Source organism: Falco peregrinus, chromosome 1 (assembly GCF_023634155.1).
Source record: "Falco peregrinus isolate bFalPer1 chromosome 1, bFalPer1.pri, whole genome shotgun sequence".
Taxonomy (NCBI): Eukaryota; Metazoa; Chordata; class Aves; order Falconiformes; family Falconidae; genus Falco; species Falco peregrinus.
Window position 1 is genome coordinate 41,375,061 of NC_073721.1, and position 20,512 is coordinate 41,395,572.

Below are 20,512 nucleotides of genomic sequence, written 5' to 3' on the forward strand. Positions count from 1 at the left end.
CAGGGCAGGTTGTCTTAAAAAAAAAAAAAAATTCTTCTCTTTTTTTCCTGACGAAATTTCAGTGTGATCTGTGTTGAAGAAATAAATGTAGTCCATGCCCACCTGAATGAGTTTATTTGGAAAGCGAATTTGTGACAGGATTGTCACCTCTGCAACAGACTGCAGACCACCTTCACTCCTCTCATCTCCTTTGCAGTACTAGAGTAGAACATCCAATCAATATTTATTCCATTTACAGTAACACTCTGTATTAAATCACAGCCCTGCCCCCATTAGCTATGATACAGATTTACAAGTAGCCTGAGCAGGCATCAACACTGCAAAAGGCTTAGTCTTTCTTCAAGGAACACAGAGCATTTACACAGGTACAGTATGTACACAGACATGTGCAGCCAGCAGCCTGTGGCACTGGCTGTCACCCCACTGGTGGTGTGCTGGCACACCTGAGGGGCTTGGCTTTGCTGCTGCTTCAGGGGACTCTCCTCCACCAGGTTTTGTTTTCTCCTTAGAATTAGGGCTACAGCTCCCAGGCAGTGCCAGGCGATACCTCAACAGCTGCCAACTTACACAGGGGCACAAGACCTTGGATTCCATGTGTCTAACACACTCCTTACCAAAACAGGAGAAGGGGGAAGTGATAGAGAACAAGGAACCCTAGAATACAGGAATGCAAGACAAAAGCGTGTTTATTAAGTGGCTTCCTTTTATTTACTTCTCCCATTTTTTTAAATAAATAAAACCTTCAGACATACACCAGTGAAACACACCATCCTTCAAAGTGCAGTTACATTTCCCCCCCACCCCCAAGAATCACATAAAGCTTTGTCAAGTAACTAAAACAATTCAAAAGGCGACCCTCAGTCCCTTCCCTGCACACTGCAGAAGAATGTGGGAAGTTTAAGATGCAAAGTGTGAAACAAAACAACTTGTTCAGAGTCCAAAGAGTCTGTTACCAGCGTAAGTTAGTTACTGCGGGAGCCCAGGAAGGAACTAGGCCAATCACAGTCATGGGTGATGCATCAGAACTGCTCAGTCACTGCGGTGAAGCTGGCTGCCAGCAGCAGAGCCTGCGACAAGGGGTCGAGTCATTTTGCCCAAAGAGATGGAAACCCCTTCCCCCCGGCGGGCCCCTGGCCCAGGTGAAGCACCAGCACCAGCGGCCTCCCAGCATTAGAGTCCGCTTGTACTCCAAGCACACCAAGCAATAGGAGCGAGGGAATTTGAGGGCTGATGCTCAAGTCCCATCTGCAGCCCCTCTTTTCTGATGTCTTTAAGAATCTGTTCTAACCCAGGCCTGAGCACGGTTAAGTCCTCTCAGGCTCATAGAAAATTGCTGCAACTAAGATTTAGCACCACTTAAACTACCATGATTTTGACCTCATCATTCTCATCAGCACGGTAGAAGAAGGGAATGCAGGGGTTTTCCAGCAGGGAGCCCAGCCTCTCCTGAGGGTTCTGGATTTCTCTGAGAAGCTGCATTATTTGCTTTGCTGTGGGGTCCTCTTGGCTTGACTGAGCAGCTTTACTGTCGGTAGGAGAGAAACTGGATGGATGAACAGCAGCCTCAAGTTCTGCTTCATCTAATAAATTCACATCTCGTAACCCTGTAAGGAACAGAGACAAGGCAGGCAGGTAACTCTTCCCATCCGTGCACAACACTGAGCCCTCGGGTTACTGCATCTCACAGAACTTCTCCCAGCTGCAGCTTACCTTCTCCATCAGTAGCGTTCAGTTCCATGCGCCTCTCCACTGCAAGTACACTGTCATGCTGGCTTGCCTGCAGCTCTGGGTTTTGGGCAGCTGTTACATACTTACTGTACCATTCATTTCTTTCCCTGACCAGACGCATCACTAAATCCTGCAGTTCCTGTAGTTTCATCTGCACCAAAGTAAAGAAAAGCCTATGAAACGGGCACACGCACGCTGTCCTGCCTCTGTCACGGGTTAGCAACTTCCAAGTTTAAGCTAGCTGAAGAACAACATGCGAAGGCTTGGACTGCACAAGTGCTCTCCAGGCCTGCCCTGCCTGGAGTAGTACTACAGAAGAGATGCCTTGCCTTCATCTCTTCCTTGTCCTGCGCCAGTCTGCTGATATACTCTTCCTTCTCCTGGTGACGCTGTTTGAGGATAGCCCTTTGACTCTGGTATAATGCAATATACTCCCCTGGAACACAAGACCAGGAGTGTTAACAAGACTGGGGTATGAGCCTTACGGTGAGCACAGAACTACATGGCATGAGGATGCAGCAAATCCAACCCTCGGCTGGAGATCGAGCTGAGGGGCCTGGTTAAACCACGACACCTTGTCAGGCAGCATGAACTGCTTAGTAGGTGGGCAGCTCCAGCTCCGAAAGCTGTTGGGGACCTTTTGTTCCCCAAATATATCATGCACTGAGCAAGCTTTAGCTTGTGCTGGTGTGACCTAAACATACCAATGGTGTCTGTTTCGCCAGACAGCTGTATGCAGCGGTGTTCTAACTCCTCTAGCCGTTCCTTCAGGTCAGCTTTCTCTTGCATCAGGTCTGTGAATCGGGACTGAACACAAAAATTGGAATCGATCACCTGCACCATTCACGTACAAAAAACACCCTCCATTCACATGGGTCTGAACAGAGGGAACAATGCCTGCTGCCTTTACAACTTGTCTCCAATCTGATGCTAAAACGGAACAGAGAGCAGAGAGCTAGCAAAGGTGTACAAAAGCAGCTCTGCATTTGGGGAAGCAGAAGGGCTGATGAAACAAAGTGCCTTTTAACCATCTCATTGCTGGGACAGCTGAGTATGACCAGAGCTGCGCTCCAAGACTGCAGACCACCTGCTTCCTCGCAGCAGGGTGCAGACATTTGGTCTGGTTTTCTTTAGAAGACCACCAGAGGTCAGCGTTAGGCCCTTACACTCACAGTCTTTGGGGGCAGGGGATGGGAGGGGAGTTACTGCTGCAAGCTTTCCTGTGCCAAGACCAGCAGTGACAAGCTTTTTAGGAAGTAGCCTGTTATGGAACACCTTATTCCCTTACAGTTTGTCTGTGTGTGCTGTCAGCCTGGCAGCAGATCCAAACCTAGCTGAGCAGCGTAGCGCGGCTGAAAGCAGATGAGATCTTTTGCTTACCTGTAGCTTCTCCATGGCAGTTTTCAAAGCCTCGTGAACCTCCACCGGAACAGTATCCACAGTGGGACCTGGAAGGGACATGTGATGTGCTCATAAAACCTGCAGGTCACTTTCAAGAGAGGCGAGGGCCAGCAGGGGAGCTGTGCCTTCATATTCACACTGTCCCCAAACAGCACAACATTTTTACCTTCGCCCAGCATCATGTTATGTTGCTGCTCCTGCCTGAGAGCTGCTATTTGCTGCAGGAGGCTACTGCACTGCTCTTTCTGAGCAGCCAGCTGCTGCCTAGTATCTTCTCGTTCCTTTTCCATTTGGGATGTGGCAGATGTCAAGAAAGCAACCTAAGAAGAATTCCAGAGTATGTATGTTAGTGCTCCTCCTGCATGAAGCATGCTCAACTGTGCATCTCAGGACAGAGTAACATTTACACCACTTTATTTATGGATACGAAACCAAAGTGCTAAGTGACTGCCCTGGAACCAAGCCAGGCAGCAACTGCTGCATCTTTTCTCATGCCCAAGGAGTACAAATACACAGGTTAAATACTAGCTCCTGTGGTATCTGTTTGGTCACAGTGTCTTCCAAGTGTGACTGTACTTACAGAAAAATCTAGTAGGTATTCAACAACATTTCCAAATTGCCTTCCAAACTGAAGAGAACATCATCATCGAGCTACTCTACCAGCTGAGTTGTCTTCACAATTAAAGCCGCTGCCAGGCTTCCAGCCTATCTTGCAAGGATGTTGCAGAAGTCTCTCAGTTTTTTGCTGCTATGTACAGGGAACTGTTAGACTGTGCCTCTGGTGGGAGGGATCACAGCAGATAAACAGCCTACTCCACACACTCAGTGCACCCTCTGGAATTTAGCCTGCCTCCTTTTCTAGACATTTGTTTAGAACTAAAACCAAAGGCTTTTCAACTCGTTAAGACTCACCATTTCTTCATGGCTTTCAAACTTCTCTGGGATCACAAATGAAGATTTTGGGATTTCTTTGGTCATTGCTTCGCTTTCAACTCCGTCTCCTGTAAAAGGAGGCAGGTGAACAAGGAGGTAATAGCCCAGAGCCTGGCTCTACCTCCTCCCTGGAGACCAGCTGCAGCTACTCACCCTCTAGTCGGTGAAAACTCCTGTCATCCAGGTCTGCTTCTAACTGACTGATCTGGGCCTGCAGCTCTTTGTTTTCCTTAGCTACAGCTTCCAGACTTTCCTGCAAGAAAGCAGCAGAAAATCCCTGCAACTCGCACATGTAGTTCATCCGCAGGCCGTAGCCACACACACTTACACAAATCAGTGCTTCTGCTCTAGACAAGTATCATCCACCTGCATTGTACGGGGTGTAATCACAGAACAGCCCAGGCTGGAAGGGACTGTGAAAGATCATCTGGTCCAGCCTTTCGCTTAATTAATACCTAATCTAGTGAAGGACTTTTCCTCTTGTCTTTTCACTTGCCCCTTTTTGCTGTTACCTTGGTCTGCTGCAGCTCTTTCAGGTGCATTTCCACTGTCACCTTCCCCTGAACTTCCTCATGCTGCAGCCGATCCATAAGCTGTGTCTGAAGCAAGTACTGTTTGTGCAGTTCCTCCTTCTCGGCAGCCAGCTGCTGGTACGCCACAGTGTACTGCTGTAAGTGGCTGTAGTACTGGTCCCGCTGCTCCTGCAGACCCTGAGCCTCCTGGCTTTTCAGTTCCAGCTAATGTAACAAAATCGAACCATCGCATCAAACCATTTCTGCCAGAAAGGCTGATCCATGTGACATGATCCAAAATGTCAACATTGCCCAAGAGCCACCAACTAGGCAGGCAGCCACCATCTGCCCCCACATGCTGGTCCCCCACATCAGACAGCAGACGGTAGGGGAAGGCTCCCAGCTTGGTCATTACAGTATCAATTTCCATCCTTCCATCAAAGTGTGGAAAGTTGCCAGCAGTTTGCATAAACTGCTACGCACCTGCCCTGCCATTCCACCAGCCATTGCTTACCATCTCCTTGAGGTCTCCCAGGTTCTCCTGCAGCTGCCCAAGCTTCTTGGCCAGCTCTTTCTTTACGTGTTGCTCTGACTGTAGGGCACTTGTAACCTCCATGTTTTCATTTGTCTGCAAGAGAAATGCCACTGTATAAGAAAACTGCCCCAACCACCATAAACACAGATTCTCAATGAACTGTTCATTCCTGATACAGCAAGGTGCCATCCCTTGTGTTATTCTGGGGTGTAACTAAGGGCCATAAATTGACTGTTCAGGGCAGTCAGTTAACTTACAGAAAGGTTCAGAAGATGGCAGAAAAACAAGGAAAGAGCCAGGGGAATCAGTGCTGGGACAGTGCCAGGAAGGCGCCTGGCACATCATACAGCCTGCCAGCTCCAAAGCAGATGGGTGGTATGAATATCCCAAAGAGCGCCATAGACATTCAAAGAATGGGCTAAAGGGCTAAAGAACAGCAGCTAGACCATGTGTCAGTTTGCAGGGTCTCAAAGGGGAAGCGTTACATTGAAAGAGGCAAGCAAGAGTACGGATTCAGCTCCAGGATGGACGAGAATGACAGCAGCAGGAGAGAAAACTACCGAGAACTTACTCCTTCAAGGGCAAATACAGGGGAACAGAAAATGGGCGTCGTCAAGGGTAGGAGGAATACTCTGAAAGAAACAGCCTGACTGCCAGGGGATGAGAGGGAAAAGGAAACTGCTCTGGACACAGTTTACCCACCCGAGCCACCTGAGGGAGCATGGCATTGCAGGGAACCTCCTGGCAGGGCAGTATGTATCACAGAAGATGGGGCATCCATAGCATCAGAGGACAAGAGATGGATAACAGTTCTGCAGGCTTTTTACACCTGTGCTACAAAAGGATTGCACCACTTAGGGAAGCAGTAGGAAAAGATGCGTGAAAGAGACATACCAGTTTGACAAAGCCATTCTGCAGCTCAGCCAGCTGTTCCTTCAGCTCCCGATTCTGGCTCAGTGCCCTACTGATTGTGGCCTTGTCACTCTGCATGTCCTCTAAGATCTGCTGTCTGTCCACAGACTCCTCATTGAAGCGCTGCACCGCCTTCTCAAGCTCCAGCAGCCGCTCCTCCTGCTCCTGGTTGAGGTGGCTCAGCTGCTCATTGTCCCGGACCTGGGCCTGGTACTGCCAATGCAGTTCCTCCCTCTCTTGCTGCAGCCGCTGGATCTCTTCCTGCAGGCTCAGCTCAGCTGCTGTGGGCCCTGCCAGTGAGGAAGGCTCAATATCCATGGGCTTAACTGCTGAGGAAATGGAATCCAAAGCAGCTCAGTCAAAGGGCTCAATCCCTGCGTAGTACACATCACTATTACATATACAGAGCATAGCCCAAGCTACCTTCTGGGTCACAGAGCCCTGTATCACCAGCTGCAGAATCCAATCCTCGCCTCGGGGCACTGAGAGGAACTACAGAGCAAAACCACCCCACAACCAAGCACAGCACTCTGCCATGTGCTGCTAACTCCCTCACAGCCCTGGCGAGGGTATCCTGCCTTCCCAGACCCCTGGGCCAGAGAGGCTAACAGTACACTCAGGCAGATACTAAAGACATAAATAGTCTGCTTGTTAATTAGTTGAAGCAGTTCACTTGCTGTTTCCCAGGATGAAAGATATCTTTGGTTCACCAGGCTTTGAGCTGCCTTCACAGCTTCAGAGCACCAGACCCACCTGCACCTCGTGTGTGCAAGTTCCTGCACAGCAAAGACAGAGTGAACCACCTGGTACTCGGCAATGTGAAGCCCCACTTTGGAAGCCCTACCTGATTTGCTCAATAGCTCTGTAACATTAGCTTCCAGCTCCCGAATTTGGGCCATATGCTCCTCCTTCTCATCTGCCATTGCATGGACCTGCAAGGCCACACAATAAAAGTTAAAACAATGTTCATGGTGCATTCACTCCTGCCTGTGTTTGTCTAGAGCAGCTGTGATGCTGCCCCTGGTGTTACCTGTTCAGAGAGCTGCTGCACCTGCTGCTGCCAAATGCTCTGCTCCTCCTTCAGTTTCTCTACATACTGATCTCTTTCTGCCTGGAGCTGGTGAACTGACTCCGAGAGCTGTTCAAAACAAAATAAAACACAAAGAAAATCACATTGGCTAAATAAATTTGGCAGTGACTGCTTCAGGGATAAAGCCTGAAGAAACCAGTGTCAACGCAAAGCTCAGGCTGCATTCTTCTGCCACACAAGTCTCTCTACAGACATGAAGATGTGGATGTCATTTCATACGACCCCTTACCTGAGCAACCTGGGTTTCCAGGCCTGCCTTCTCCTCCAGTGCCACCTGCAACTGCTGCTTTGCATCCAGACTCCCTGCCTGATTTGAGAACTGCAAAGAAAAAACAAAAAGTTATGGCAAAATGTTAACACGCCACTTCTGCATAGCCTTTCCCCTGATAGCATCCTGCCACATGATCCATGTTGCAACCCTAAAGTGCTCCAACACACGGTGATGTTCAATGAAAAAGAAAAAAGAAAAAAACAGAAGGAGGAGAAGGAGATTAAAATGAAAAAGCTTGGATTTTAGCCCTGTAAAACAGGCTGAACTAGACAGCTCCTCCCTACCAATTTTATATTCACTATTTGTTTGATTAAAACCTATTCTCTTAATTTAAAAATCTGGCTCAGAAACTTTGTGCATTTCCAGAGTCTGTATTACACACCCAGATCAGATGGTATACAAGCTTGTGATTTTAAAAGTTGTCAAACACATCAGGAATTTAAAGCCAATGTCTGGAGCATGTCAGTTGGCACACAATACTTTTCCCAGAAGAGGAGCAGCTGCCTTTATTTCAAGGGTAACTTAAGCCACTGTCTGGGGAGGAAGAAAAAAAACCAAAACCAAAAATAAACAAAAGAGCAGTTTCTTCCCTCACAGGCTCAGGTTCACACAAGCTTGCTCTCTGAACTGCTAACAGCTGGCTTCCTGAATTCCCTTCCTAACTGGCTGCTTCTCTTAACTTTCCCCAGCTGACCTTCGAGTTACCATTGTCCAATTCACCTTCTGCAAGGGTGGGTACAAACACCACCCCTATTCAACTGGCTTCTCAGTGAGACCACGAGACAGCTGCGTAACCAAAATGCCAAACAGATACAAAGCAGGAAAAGTCTTTGTATTGTCACGCCCTGTATGTTCAGTCACCCTCTCATATTGTACAACATTCTTTTCGCAGACCAGCGTCACAACAGCTTTCAGTCTACTGCTCCAGCTCCTTCAAACAGACCTTCTGTTCCTCAGAGGCCTCGCTGAAGGCCTTTGACCAAGAGGATGCCTCGATGAGGTTTTGTGCCTTCCTTTCCGAACAAGGGTTAAGCCTTGCCCCCACTCTCAGGAGCAAAGTCTTACAACGGTCAGTGCGATCTACCCTCACAGCCTGGAAGCAGTATGGTCACCTGTTGGATCATCAGTTCAGCCATTTCCAGTTTCTTACGCAAATCCTCCATATCCAACTCCTTGGCTGAGATCTTGGAAACCAGGCAGCGAATCTTCTCTGACAGCTCCGAATTCTGCTGCTTTATTTCTTCACTACTTTTGCTGAAACAAACCAAAATTAAAGCAGCATCACTGTATGTACTATGGGTCTGGGTAAGTACATGTCATACATTTACAATCCAGCTATTTGTAACAGTAAGAATCACAGAAACATCACATCCAGTCACTTTTTTTAAGTTGAATATCCAGCCTCCCAAGTCACCACCTGTGGTGCATGCCCCTTGTGATGTTTTGTGGCTCTACTGCGAAGAGCAGTGTTACTCTGCAGTAACAAGCAGCAAATGGACCTACCTCTGTTTGTACAGCTCCAGTTTCAGGTCTTCTCGCTCCTTCATTAACTCTTCATTACGCTGGAGAAAAAAGAAATGACTGATTCAGCTGCAGACTTCAGCAAAATACTTCACCTTTAGCACATCAGCTGAAGTGGAAAGCATCAGAACTTTGGCAAAATCCTTCAGGACAGGTTTGCTTAGAACCTCCTGAATTTGCCAGGAATAAATCTGCTCAGCCTTTTCAAACGCGATGCTACTAACTGAACGTGAGGTCGTTTCTGCAGACTTCTGGATTAGTATCAATACTAAAGTGTGTGCCTGATGGAGACCCTCCTGAGACAAGGTCTCGGTGGCGCTTCTGTTGCGTGGAGCTGGCAAGACTAATGAAGTAAGGTGCCGGATCTGAAGACAGCAACTGAACCATATGATTAGTGGTCACAGAAACCTGAATGACATTTGCCTTGACCATGGAGAATACAGGGCTTTACAAGGTTAATTAACAATTAACAATGTTACTTTCTGCCTCTTCTCTGAGCAGGGACTACAGACTTTGCATTAGTGGACGGACAACCAAAGGCAGGGCTGCTGGCGAAGCATAAGCAGAGGTGACTCTTACCTTCTCTGCCTGTTTTTGCTGCAGAGAGACGGAGGCCAAAGTACGTTCCAGCTCCAATACCCTCTGGCGAGATGAACGTAAACGAGCAGCAAAGCTCTCGGCTTCTCCTGAACAAGTCAGAACAGAGTGAGTTGAGGCTGGACCACAAAGAGCTTTTTGGAACTGCTAAATAGCACTTTCTACTTTGTCAACAAGCTCTTAAGGCAGCGCAGAGCTTTGTAAGTCAGTAGACCTAGTTCCACCCCTGGCTCTACAGGTGGTTCACTAGCAGCTCTGGGCAGTAAAGCTCTCTGTAACTACCATCCTCACTTTGAGGGAGATGATGAAACTGCCGCTGCAGAATAGGCAATATGTTGGTTGGGATCTTTCTTTCTAATAGAAGAAGTTGCTCAAACTTGGTGCAGAATGAAGGGCTCGGGTAAAACCTACCTTTACACGATAGCTGTGTGGGAGGGAGGGTGGAGAAAAAGGAACTACGTTTTAAAAGGATCAGAAGAAAGTCAGAAAGGAACAGCCTGGGGTAGTCACTGGGGCTGAACAGGGCTGACAAGGCTTTAGCGATGCACAAAAGAACCTCAACTGCCATGGGATCAACATGCTCCCACTTGGGGGCAGCTCTGGCGACAGAGGCAGCGATGGTGCCAAGTATTGCCCACCGAGGAGTCGCCGAGTGCTGTGAGCTGGCTGCCAGCAACTGTCATGCCTCTGGCTTGAAATTCACACTTTGACCAACAGCTTGAGCTGGAGTGCCCACAGTCAATTACCTGATTTCTGCCGTGCAGCTTGCTGAGTATGTGCAAGTGCCGCCTGCAACTCAGACTTCTCAGAAACTAGAATTCCAATAGTCTGGATATGAACCTTTGGGAAAGGAAAATCGGCTCAGCACAAAACTTCTTTGCTTGTAATTGCAACATCACTGTTGCCACAAAAGGCTAACCCAGTAAAGGTAAAGAGCTCGTGCAGTTAAGTACAGTCTGGCTGACTCCCAGTTTTCCTGAAGGAACGCGCTCGCGGCTTCCCGAGTAAAGACTACGAATGGTCAGTAATCCAGAGAACAGCAGAAGGCAGGCAGTATGACTGTAATGGAGGCTCTGCCTCACCTGTAGCTGTTCCCTCAGCGCGGCTTGCTCTTTAGAAAATTTCTTTTCCAGCTCCTTCTTCTCCTGTATAAACAAATGATGTCTATTTAGCACAAAAATGTAGATGGGTAACCCTTGTTTTCTGTCAAACTAAAAAAGCAGTGATACATTGGTAGTACTTCCAGCATCGAAACGACAGCAGTATTTTTGAAGACATACTTCAGCCTTGCCTTATTTGAACGACTTCATTATTCATCCATCCTAGAATGGCAGTAACAGCACAGCACAATCACTGCTAGCATAAATACAGTAGTGTTTGGATGCAAGCTACTGGCAAGGACTTGTATTCTCCTGCCTCCACCGCAATCCTCTAATACAGGAGTATTTAAACGTTTGCTTTTGTCAAAATAAGAACGCTATCTGCCAGGCAGGCCTAAAGCATGAAGTCAAAATATTCAAGCCTACGCTGCAAATGAAACTGAATCTAACATAAGACAAGACCACACGTGCCTGTGCCAAAGCCCACTACACTCTCTACTGCGCCAAGAAAGAGACACTATTTTTCTGCCTGTCCAAAAACAGGACACACTTTACCTTCTCCAGCTGATCCACTGCCTCCTGGCTCTGCTCTTTCTGTGGAAGAAAAGTGATGCACCAGTATCAAGAGAAAAGATTCTCATACATCTGAAACACATTTTCACTTCAACAAAGTAGGATACATGCCCAATTCATGCAAACAGAATTTCCACTGTCCTTTCTGTAAAGGGCTAGGAAGTTCACCTTAGCTATTAAAAATAAGAGATCTAGAGCTGCCTTCACTAATGTACTTTATATGCCAGGCATGTTTTTCATCGCTCAGTAGATTGCCACAGTTGTTCTCCAACACCGCTGCTGAAACCCCTCCATGTCTACATCTGAGCATCTACCACCTTCAGTTAAACTCGCACCCCCACATCTGTGCAACTGATCACAGTAATCCTGGTGTATTGGGATGACTGCCAGAAATGCTGGGGTTTTTTTAAAAACACCACCAATAAAAAAAACCCCACAACCAAAAAACCCAGACAAAAACGTAGTCTTTTCCTTTAACTGAGACCTCAGACCTTTATTCCACTGAAGAACTGGCCTTATAGTCATGCAGAGCCGCACTTGTGTTGGCAGACTTCTGCAGGAGGTGGTATGAGAGAGCTGAAGCCAGATACAAAGAAAAGGGGTAATTCTGTCCTAGCCCATTTCCATCTTACCGGTGAAGTATTTGGAGATTTGTTGTCCGTAGGTAATGCACCTTTAGATATGAGGTGAAGGAGACAAAGGTGGCAGCTGCCTACCCAGGCTGCCACACAACTGTGCTGCTGTGTTTGCTATTTGCTTCTTGGCTCCCTGACAGCTTCTTCACAGATGCCTTGTAACTAACTACATAAGCAGGAGGACTAATTTGCCTTCCCAAAGAACAAGCATTGTCCAAGCTCTCTTTCTTTACTACTACTACTACTACTATTTCAATGCATTTTGAAAGATGACTACAGATGGAAGAGTGATGAGCGAGAGGTTTTCATTCTAGCAATGCCCATGCACAACATAACCAGCAAAAGCAAAGGCAAGACCACAAATGCAGCAAAGGCCCTACACAGTTGCAGGCAAGCATAAAAGCAGGCAAACAAGGAGAATCTTGGGTGGGCAATGCACTATGCCAAGTTCCTCTGCAGCCCAGCTAAGACACAAAAAGAAACAGAATGGAACAAAAATAACCCAAACCCCAAAACCAAACAACAAGGGGGGGTCACGGGGTACACCGGGAAATGCTGAACTTTGCAAAAAGTGTACTTTTACAGAGGAACACAATGGGGAAAAGCATTTCACACAAGAAAGGCTCTTGTCAGACTGAAACAAGTCCACTTGGCTGCATTTCTTGCAGCGTTAAAGCTGAAGGCTCAAAAGCAGCAGCAGGAATCCATGCAGGCCACAGTTCACTCATCGTGCCAAGGGAAGCTGAGGATATGATCAGAAACCAGCCCCAGACCCTCTCAGAGACCTACTGCTCCCACTCTGCCGATATCGTTAGACCAGCAGCACCACCTGCAGAAACAGGTTTTCACACTGCTGCCAGCACCAGAATTCTGTGTTTCAAGGATTCGGACAGGCGCAGAAATAGCTGTTTTATCAGGATGCTTATCATCCAGGGAAAGCCTGATGAGATCAGCAGAGCACACTTAAATGGAAACAACAAAACTCTGTTTCTTGTTCCTCAGTTGAGCCAATACATTCACCAGCGGCCTTAGACTTTGAGCCCCTTAACAGGTTTTCCGTGCAGCTCATTTTGTTCCCTACAGAGTGCTGTGTAAGCAGCCTTCCTTGTGGCACTAGGAGAGAACCCATAACTTTGCAGACACCCAAAGAGCTTGGAGGAGCAGCAAGCACCATGTCAGACTGGTTGGTTGGATTGTTTCTTACCAGTTCCTCTATCTTTGTAACGAGCTGTTTGTTAGTTAGATTGCTGGAATCCAGGGCTACTGCCAGCTCCTGGTAACGTGTCTGATGGGCACATGCAGACAGGAGAAAAAGGAAGGAGCCGAAGAGGAGGAGGGGAGGAAAAAAGCAGTAATTAAAAAGGACAGAAAAATAAATCCTATCAAACTGTGATAATCAGATTCTCCAAACAAAACAAAAATCTACCGTTTCAACAAAAGCAGCTGAGACATCAACACATTTTATCCATTCTGCCAAGGCTTCATTTTGACGTAAAAGTGACTCAGAAATAAGAACGGCAGTTGCATGGAAGCCAGATTATCCCCAGTCCCCAAACTGGAAACACCTCCGATACCTGCCTCCCAGTGTTGATCACAACTACCCGATGATAGCACAAGACAACACCAGACAGCAATGAACGTGAACTGTGCATTCAATTAGGTCTCGCTAACACTGCTGAATGCAGAGTCCCAGTCAGTTACCAACAGTAGCAAATAAGAAAGGGGGATGGGGGGGTGGGGGGGGGCGAGGTGTAGAGATAAGACTGAGAACAACTTACTTCCATTTCCTTAATATTTGTGGAAGAAACAGCACTTTCTCCATTCACATATGATGTAGACTACAAGCAAAGCAGTCAAGTCAGCCAGTTTTATTCCCCAAGGCAACAAGTCACTACTACGTAAGAAGTGACTACCCTAATAACACTCCTTATAGAACCTTTCACTCCAAATTACCACACACAGAAAACATACTTTTCAGGGTAAGGACAGATGCAGACTCCCTCTGCCACAAGCTAATGTGAATGATGCAGGTTGATTTCCGATTCTTTTCCACTAAATCAAGAATACATCTTTCCATGAATACATGCTGTCCATTCATCCCACTCAGCTTTTCTTCCTACTGCTGAAAGTTTGCGTTCTAAACCAGGATTTTTTTTGCTTCTCAATGCTTAAATATCATACTGTTTAGTAGGATGACTGCAGACACCTCTGAGATTGAAGAGTGTTTTCTTGAGCTGACTGCTTAAAGCTCCACATCAAATATCAAGAGAATTAATAGGACAAATGGATCAAAACGAGGCCGTACCTGAGAAACCAGGCCATTGAGTTGTTCAGACAACTGGCGGAGACTTTCTGTTGATGATAAAGACCTGGGAACAAAAGAAGACCTTCTGATGACAATTTCTCCCAGAGAACTGCCCCAATCAGAACAGCACTGGGGAGGTATAAAGCCTTGATTTGTTGGGATCCTGTTGCAAAGCTGTTTGATAAACACACACAGACACTCACCTGTTCTCATCCAAAGCATTTTTATGATCCTCAGCTTCATGAATCTGTGGATCGAAACACAAAAACTTACAAGCCTGTAAAAGAAGATGGGAGTCACATTGGTGAATGTTGTCACTAAGACTTGATTACATCTGGGCTCAGATTCCACAGTAGCAGTAATTACTGTTTCCCAGAGAAACATGAGCTTAAAACCACCACCTCAGTCCTGGCTTACACATAATTTCTGAGCGCTGTGAGCCCAGTTTTCCTGGAATGGAGAAACACTAAATGGTACAGGCTTTATGTGTGCTGTTACTATTTACCAGCATAATCAACACTTCGCTTTGCTGGAAAAAAACTGAACTGAATCTTTAAGTACCAAAAGGAAACACAGATTGATCTAACTGGAGACCTGTCTTATTAAGGGTACTCCCTGCTAACAGGAGAGAAAGGGAAAGAAAACAGCTCTGGAAAATGCAGGGGCACGTGCATGCTAGTGCTCTCTCTGCTCTCACAGAACATGACTAGATGCAGAGTGGAGAATGTAGTGTTTTTAACTGGAGAAAATCTGAACTAGTCGTCTCATATTTATGAAGATCATCTTTCTCAAAAAGCCATGGTATCACAAACCAATATTCAATGATTCAATAACAATAGTCATGATAATTCACAAACCTGTGTCAGCTGCACGCTCCCAGGAGCGGACAGAACAGAATGACAATTAGGTAGACTGTCGCTGTTCGATAGCACAGGGACATTGGGAGCAAGCTGTTCAGCGCTACGAGTGGCAACATCACTGTCAAAGTATGCCTGTCACAAAACACATCGCAGGAATTACAGCCTTCATGCAAAATGAACAAACGCACGTCAAGACGTCACCTTGTGATCTGCCTGTGAAAACTAGATGTAAACAATCAATCATGTAAAAACATGTGGAAGGGAACCTGTGTTCTCCCCAGAGCAAACAGGTGACTGCGTCAACCCACAAACAAACACTGTCCCAGACCTGTGCCCTCTCAGAGCCAGTCTGAAGAACCAGCGTCCCGTCATCAAACTCGCTGCTTTAACATGGGGCAGTAACGTCACCCAACTCTTCAAGTTCACACTCTAGATTAATGGCAAAGGACACACCAAGAAGCGAGCGAGGGCAAAGCCAGATGGTGGCCACTCTGCTCTGAAAAGCGCTACCTTCAGGACGTATCTGGGGAAAACAGAGGTCGCTGGATGCAGATTAAGACAGAAAAGAACAGGTCAGTGACTACCTGAAAACTGGTAGGTTTTTGAGTCAAACTCAAACGCTCCCTGTAAATCTTGGTGAAATGTGCGGCACGCTATGAACCACAAGTTTAGAAGGAGGACATTTACCAACAGGCCAAACTCAGCATGGCTGGGAGCAGGTGCCAGTGGCCCTCATGGAACTATGAATCCCATGACTAGAAGGAACTAAACAGAAAAGGGCCAAAAACTTGTTCCTGGACAGCAATGCAAGTTCTCATCCAGCCTTCGTGGGAGGACGAACAGCATCTGATGACACCTCTACCCACAGTGAACCCGACAACTTCATTTATCTTGTACAGCATCAGAGAGCCATGAAGACCCAGAGCAGTGCTCTAGCGTTTCATGGCAATTTATTTCATCATCCAGCTCTGCTAAGCCATAATTTAAAACCACTACAAAACAAACGAGATAATCGTTTTCAACATTCAACCCCCCAATGTATCACAGCTCTTTGCAATGCCACCTGCAAGGGTTCCCTCCTACTTCAGTCACTTCCTTCTTGGCACTTCACAGGGAACCAGAAATCTCTCTCTTGGCATTCCCCGTCTACCTGCTCAGCACTTTTCTCGTGAATCAAGCAGCAAGAATACGGTAATGGTGAAGACATCTTAGGAAAGCAATAAAGTGGAAGACTGCAGAGGGAAACAAACAGAATTTTCTCCGTTTCTTTTTCGCAGGACAGATACTTGTGCTCTCAAGGAAAAACGTATGTTAGGTGCTCCTAGGAAGGTCAGGAACTCCCTTACTTCTTCCAGCTACAGGTCACCTCACCCTTATTGGTTCAAACACTCCTCAATATGAAACATCAGATGGACAAGAGGAATGCCTTCACCAGTACATGTCAAAAATGTTTCCTTCATTTCTTCTGGTCCAGACATTCTGTTTGCTTAACGCTTCAAGATGCAAAAAACAGTAATGTGCCTTAACCACAAGACCTTCCTTCTTCCTCCACCATCAGTTTTGAAATAAATTTAAAAAAAAACCAACAACTCAATAAACTATTTGAACAGCTGGATTTGTTGGAATCAGAGAGAATTAGGAACAAGACACTTCTCGGGAAATTATGCATCGTGAGGTTCTAATAACATAGCAAAAAAAAGTAATTCTGCTCAGCTTGGCACGCCATGCTTGATCCATTTGCTTACGCACACGGAGTCCCGTTTTGCTGGGCTTTCTGCGTTTCACAGCCAAGAAAGCTGAAGTGGCTGAGATGGGAAGGGTCTGCCTCGCATGAAGACACCAATGGCAGCAGAAGCTCGTGCCAACAATCAGCTTTTCTGCCCTATTAGCATCAAGTGAGCTTCTGAACAGCATTTTCCTGACGCAGGATTTGTACAAGACGGCAACTGGAAAAAGAAACCTTTCATGCCATATTGCAATTCACGATCAGTTTTCAAATGATTTCTGAAACCCCAAACACAACGGTCCACATAACAGCCAATCAGATCAAAATGTATCTCTCCGTGCTAAGAAAACGAGAGCGGGGAGAAAACTGGGAAAACAAGAAGGAACAGAATTCTCCTTTTTCAGAGCAGGACTAAAAGTGCAGACCCAGGTAGGCCTTCACCGCAAGACCAAATGCCAGCTCAGCAACAGCACTGGACCACCCATCTTCACCTCACCCTCCAGTGTGAAACCAGCCTCTTTCTCTGTGGTCTAACTTAAACTGAGCTTACGAGCATTCACTGAAAATAATCCCCGTGACACGAGCAAAACTCCAGTCAAAATACATGCTTTCTGATGCTAGGCAGGCACACCCAGCACCCTCAGAGCTAACAGTATGTCACGTCACTCGGGTTCTACCGGTACGCAACCTACACGTACAAGCTCCAGCTGGAGGGACTTTCAGCTTTTCACCCTGTCTGCTGGACAGAACGGCTGCTGTATTATCACACAAAAAAAGGAGAAAAGGAATACAAAGGCAAACCAGAGTGAACTCCATTCCGTCTTGCAGGTTTCACTGCATCTAACTGGTACCCCTGGTGATTACTATAGTTACGCTTATTGATAAAAGACGCACGGATATGTAGTAAATAGGAGTTACTTTACGACAACTGAACTGAAACAATGGTAGGAAAATAAGCTACCAAAATGATGCAAGTGGAACGAAAATCAGAGCTTTGCTACAGCAACAGTGGAAGACAATTCTGGGCTACCAAATGTGACTTCCCTGAGCTTCTATCACAATTTGATCAAGCCTTACATTTAAATAAACTGCCTGAAAAGAATTTTTTTTAAAAGGCTGGGGTTTTATGTTTGTGCCTGAACACGTTTCTATTGCTTATTGGCATAGTTCCTGCCCTTTCCTCTTCAGAAGCCTGGCAACATGAAGACGCTAAAGCCTGTAAACGCTTGACTCAAAGGATCTCACTTCCTGCCCAAACCTATTTAAACCCAGTACTGGAACTTGCCAGACTGTACATCCCCTGCGCAAGTTTCATCGCCTGCTGTAAAATGGGTTGGCAGGAATAACTAGACAGCTTCCTCAGGGCAGCTGCTTGCCTGGAGATCAGCAGAGTCATGCCCTTCCGAAACAAGGCCCTAGGAAATACAGCAACGACACGCACAGCGGGAGAAATACAGACTAAGAAAACACTACCTCTCCCTACTGCAGTTGTCCTCAGCAGCTCAGTTAGTTTATCGCCTCACCCCACATTCCTCCTTTTCCTCAAAGCTCAGCTGTCTCGAGGAAGAGGTTTTGACAAGTTTCACTTTTTCACACGTTCAGTTCGACACAAACCAGAAGGGCGCAAGCACTTTACGAGCAATGGAAACGCATGCTAACAACTAGCTCCATGTTAATAAGAACAGCAACAGAACTCAAGCAACTGACAGCGGGTATGTCAGGACAAGGCTCCACCCAAGAAATCGAGGTCAGTGTAAACAGAACCTGAAGCATGCAGTAGGGAGAGCGAGTCACTGCGAGGGACACGAGCACTGCCTCACCTTCCTCTTGTCCAATGAGGGTATGGCTACCCCATTGGAGCGCTTCAGGTCTGACACCAGCACCTTCAGAATGTTCTGAATCTGAAGGAGGTGAAAGAAAAGGGGAAACGGCTCAGAAAAGGACAGAGAGAAAGTGTCGATCGAAGGGAGCCAAAGAAACCGGCATCCTCCGGCTGGCCAGGAGCACGCAGCTCAAAGCAGCAGCTCTGGGCACACCCAGGGCTGCGTGACAGCACTGCATGATCCCACACGGCTTTGGCACGTACCCTGAGCTCTAGTGTGCACCTTCCAGCAGCGGTAGCTGCTAACTATTGTGGCACGCTTCGCGTGCTGGCGATACAGGCAGCTGCGCCAGTCATCTATTACACCCGCATAACCATTTCCCGGCTCTAGTCACGTTGTTCAGAAAACCAGAGAACAAGGAGGTAGCAAATGAGCTGGGACAAAGACCGAGGCACTCACATTCTCTGGAGGCTGCTGGTCATCGCCCGTGGGTGTCTCGGGCCGACAGTCATCTTTAGTTTTGCGTTTTTTCTTAGTTCCTGCAGCTGCTCCAGGGCTATTTTTCTGCTGATACTCCTTCAGCTGTGAAAAATAATAATAATAATCTGTAATCCAAACAGAATATGCCTTCTGTGAGAATGACGTCAACCCCCCAGCCCCAACTCCACTGGGCAAAAAGACCAAGCGTAAGGACAAGAGAAATGCTCTTCAATGAGTTTGTCACCCGGGGGGAAGAAAAATAAAAATCAAAACACGTCCAAAAAAAAGGCTAAAGTAAGATCTAATGTGACGAGTTTACGACAAGAGGCTCAGAGCTGCAAACGTTCCGCTTCTGCATACAGCTAAGAGTTTTTGGGAAACGACTTGATACTCCATCCTGCAACTAAAAGGAGATGAAAAGAAGTATCTTGGGGTGGGTTTTTTTAGCGTTATAACTAAGAGCATTGAGGAAAAATGAATAAAGGGCAATTAAATCTGAACATTAAGTGAAACATCAACACCTGACAGTAAGATCTCCCACTCTGTGAAAGACTTTGAGAAGGAAAAGTACAACCCTTACAGACAAATGCCATGTTAATACAAGCAGCGTAGTCACTGTGAACTAAGGGCAGAAGCAACCTACAACGGATTTTTCAATCACACCCGCTTCACCCAGGAGAAGCTAGTCTGATAAGCCATTCGCTTGATTTCGGCTAGGTCTTCCGAGCCGAATCGTTCGTGCTCCAGCAGGGTGAAGCCCCCAGCCAAGCAAGCCCCAGGCAGTTCGGTCAACTGCCCCTTTCCCCAGCCCGCAGCCCGGGCCGCGCCTCGGCCTCCAGGTGGGGAAAGAAGGACCCATTATTGGCAGAATTCCAAAATGGAAGCCCGAACCGCTCCGGGACACTTTCCCCTACCTAGGACTTTTACATGTGTCGGCCGGGGAGAAAATCAAGGTGGGGAAATCAGTAAAATGAGACCAAAAAACCCCCAAAAAGGGTGTGGGGGAGGCCAGGGGCAGGGGAAACCGCCAAACCGAACCCCGCAGACCCACGGCATCAGCGGCCCAGGCCCGGCCTTCTCCCAGCCGCCTCCCCCGGGCCACGGGCGGCCGCCAGCCAGGAAGCTCGGCCCCAGCGCCGGACACCGGGGGCTACCGGCAGAGCCTCCACAGCACGGCCCGCAGCGAGCGGTACGGCAGCGACCGGGCCGGGCCCGCGCCCCTCGGGTAAGGCCCAGCTCGGCTCGGCTCGGCCCGGCGTCCTCGCTCCACTCCACGCGGCGACCGCGCAACACAGTACCGCCGGCCCGGCCCGGCCTGGCCTGGCCTAACCCGGACCCCGCCGCCCCTCACCTTCTTCTTGGCCGCCGCCAGCCTGCTCTGCCTGCTGCTGTCCGCCATATCCGCCCCGCGCCAGAGCCACGTCAGCTTCGTCTACTAGAGGAGGGAGCAGCAGCCAGGGCCCGCCCAGCCTGCGCTGCCGCCCTGGAGGCCCGGCCCATCGCCGTGCTC

At 47.6% G+C, this 20,512-nt stretch overlaps 1 protein-coding gene across 17 annotated transcripts; it reads right to left on the reverse strand.

Moving 5' to 3' along the window:
- Positions 1 to 683: 683 nt before the first annotated feature.
- Positions 684 to 20,485, reverse strand: GOLGA2 (golgin A2). Of its 17 annotated transcripts, none has more exons than XM_055793950.1 (28): positions 20,354 to 20,485; positions 18,982 to 19,104; positions 18,520 to 18,600; positions 14,971 to 15,105; positions 14,317 to 14,360; positions 14,114 to 14,177; positions 13,587 to 13,646; positions 13,013 to 13,093; positions 11,156 to 11,194; positions 10,583 to 10,645; positions 10,247 to 10,340; positions 9,483 to 9,589; positions 8,886 to 8,944; positions 8,495 to 8,636; positions 7,341 to 7,430; positions 7,052 to 7,159; positions 6,866 to 6,953; positions 6,004 to 6,311; positions 5,089 to 5,202; positions 4,575 to 4,799; positions 4,216 to 4,315; positions 4,042 to 4,130; positions 3,296 to 3,449; positions 3,109 to 3,176; positions 2,433 to 2,535; positions 2,058 to 2,164; positions 1,711 to 1,879; positions 684 to 1,604 (listed from the first exon to the last, which is right to left on the reverse strand). In XM_055793950.1, exons 1-28 carry the CDS (start codon positions 20,399 to 20,401, stop codon positions 1,357 to 1,359), a joined length of 3,111 nt encoding a protein of 1,036 aa, XP_055649925.1. In that variant the 5' UTR covers positions 20,402 to 20,485; the 3' UTR covers positions 684 to 1,356. The 17 variants fall into 17 exon arrangements, with proteins under 17 accessions (XP_055649925.1, XP_055649923.1, XP_055649922.1 ...); XM_055793948.1 differs by having other exon boundaries at positions 6,004 to 6,347; XM_055793947.1 differs by having other exon boundaries at positions 6,004 to 6,350.
- Positions 20,486 to 20,512: the final 27 nt, after the last annotated feature.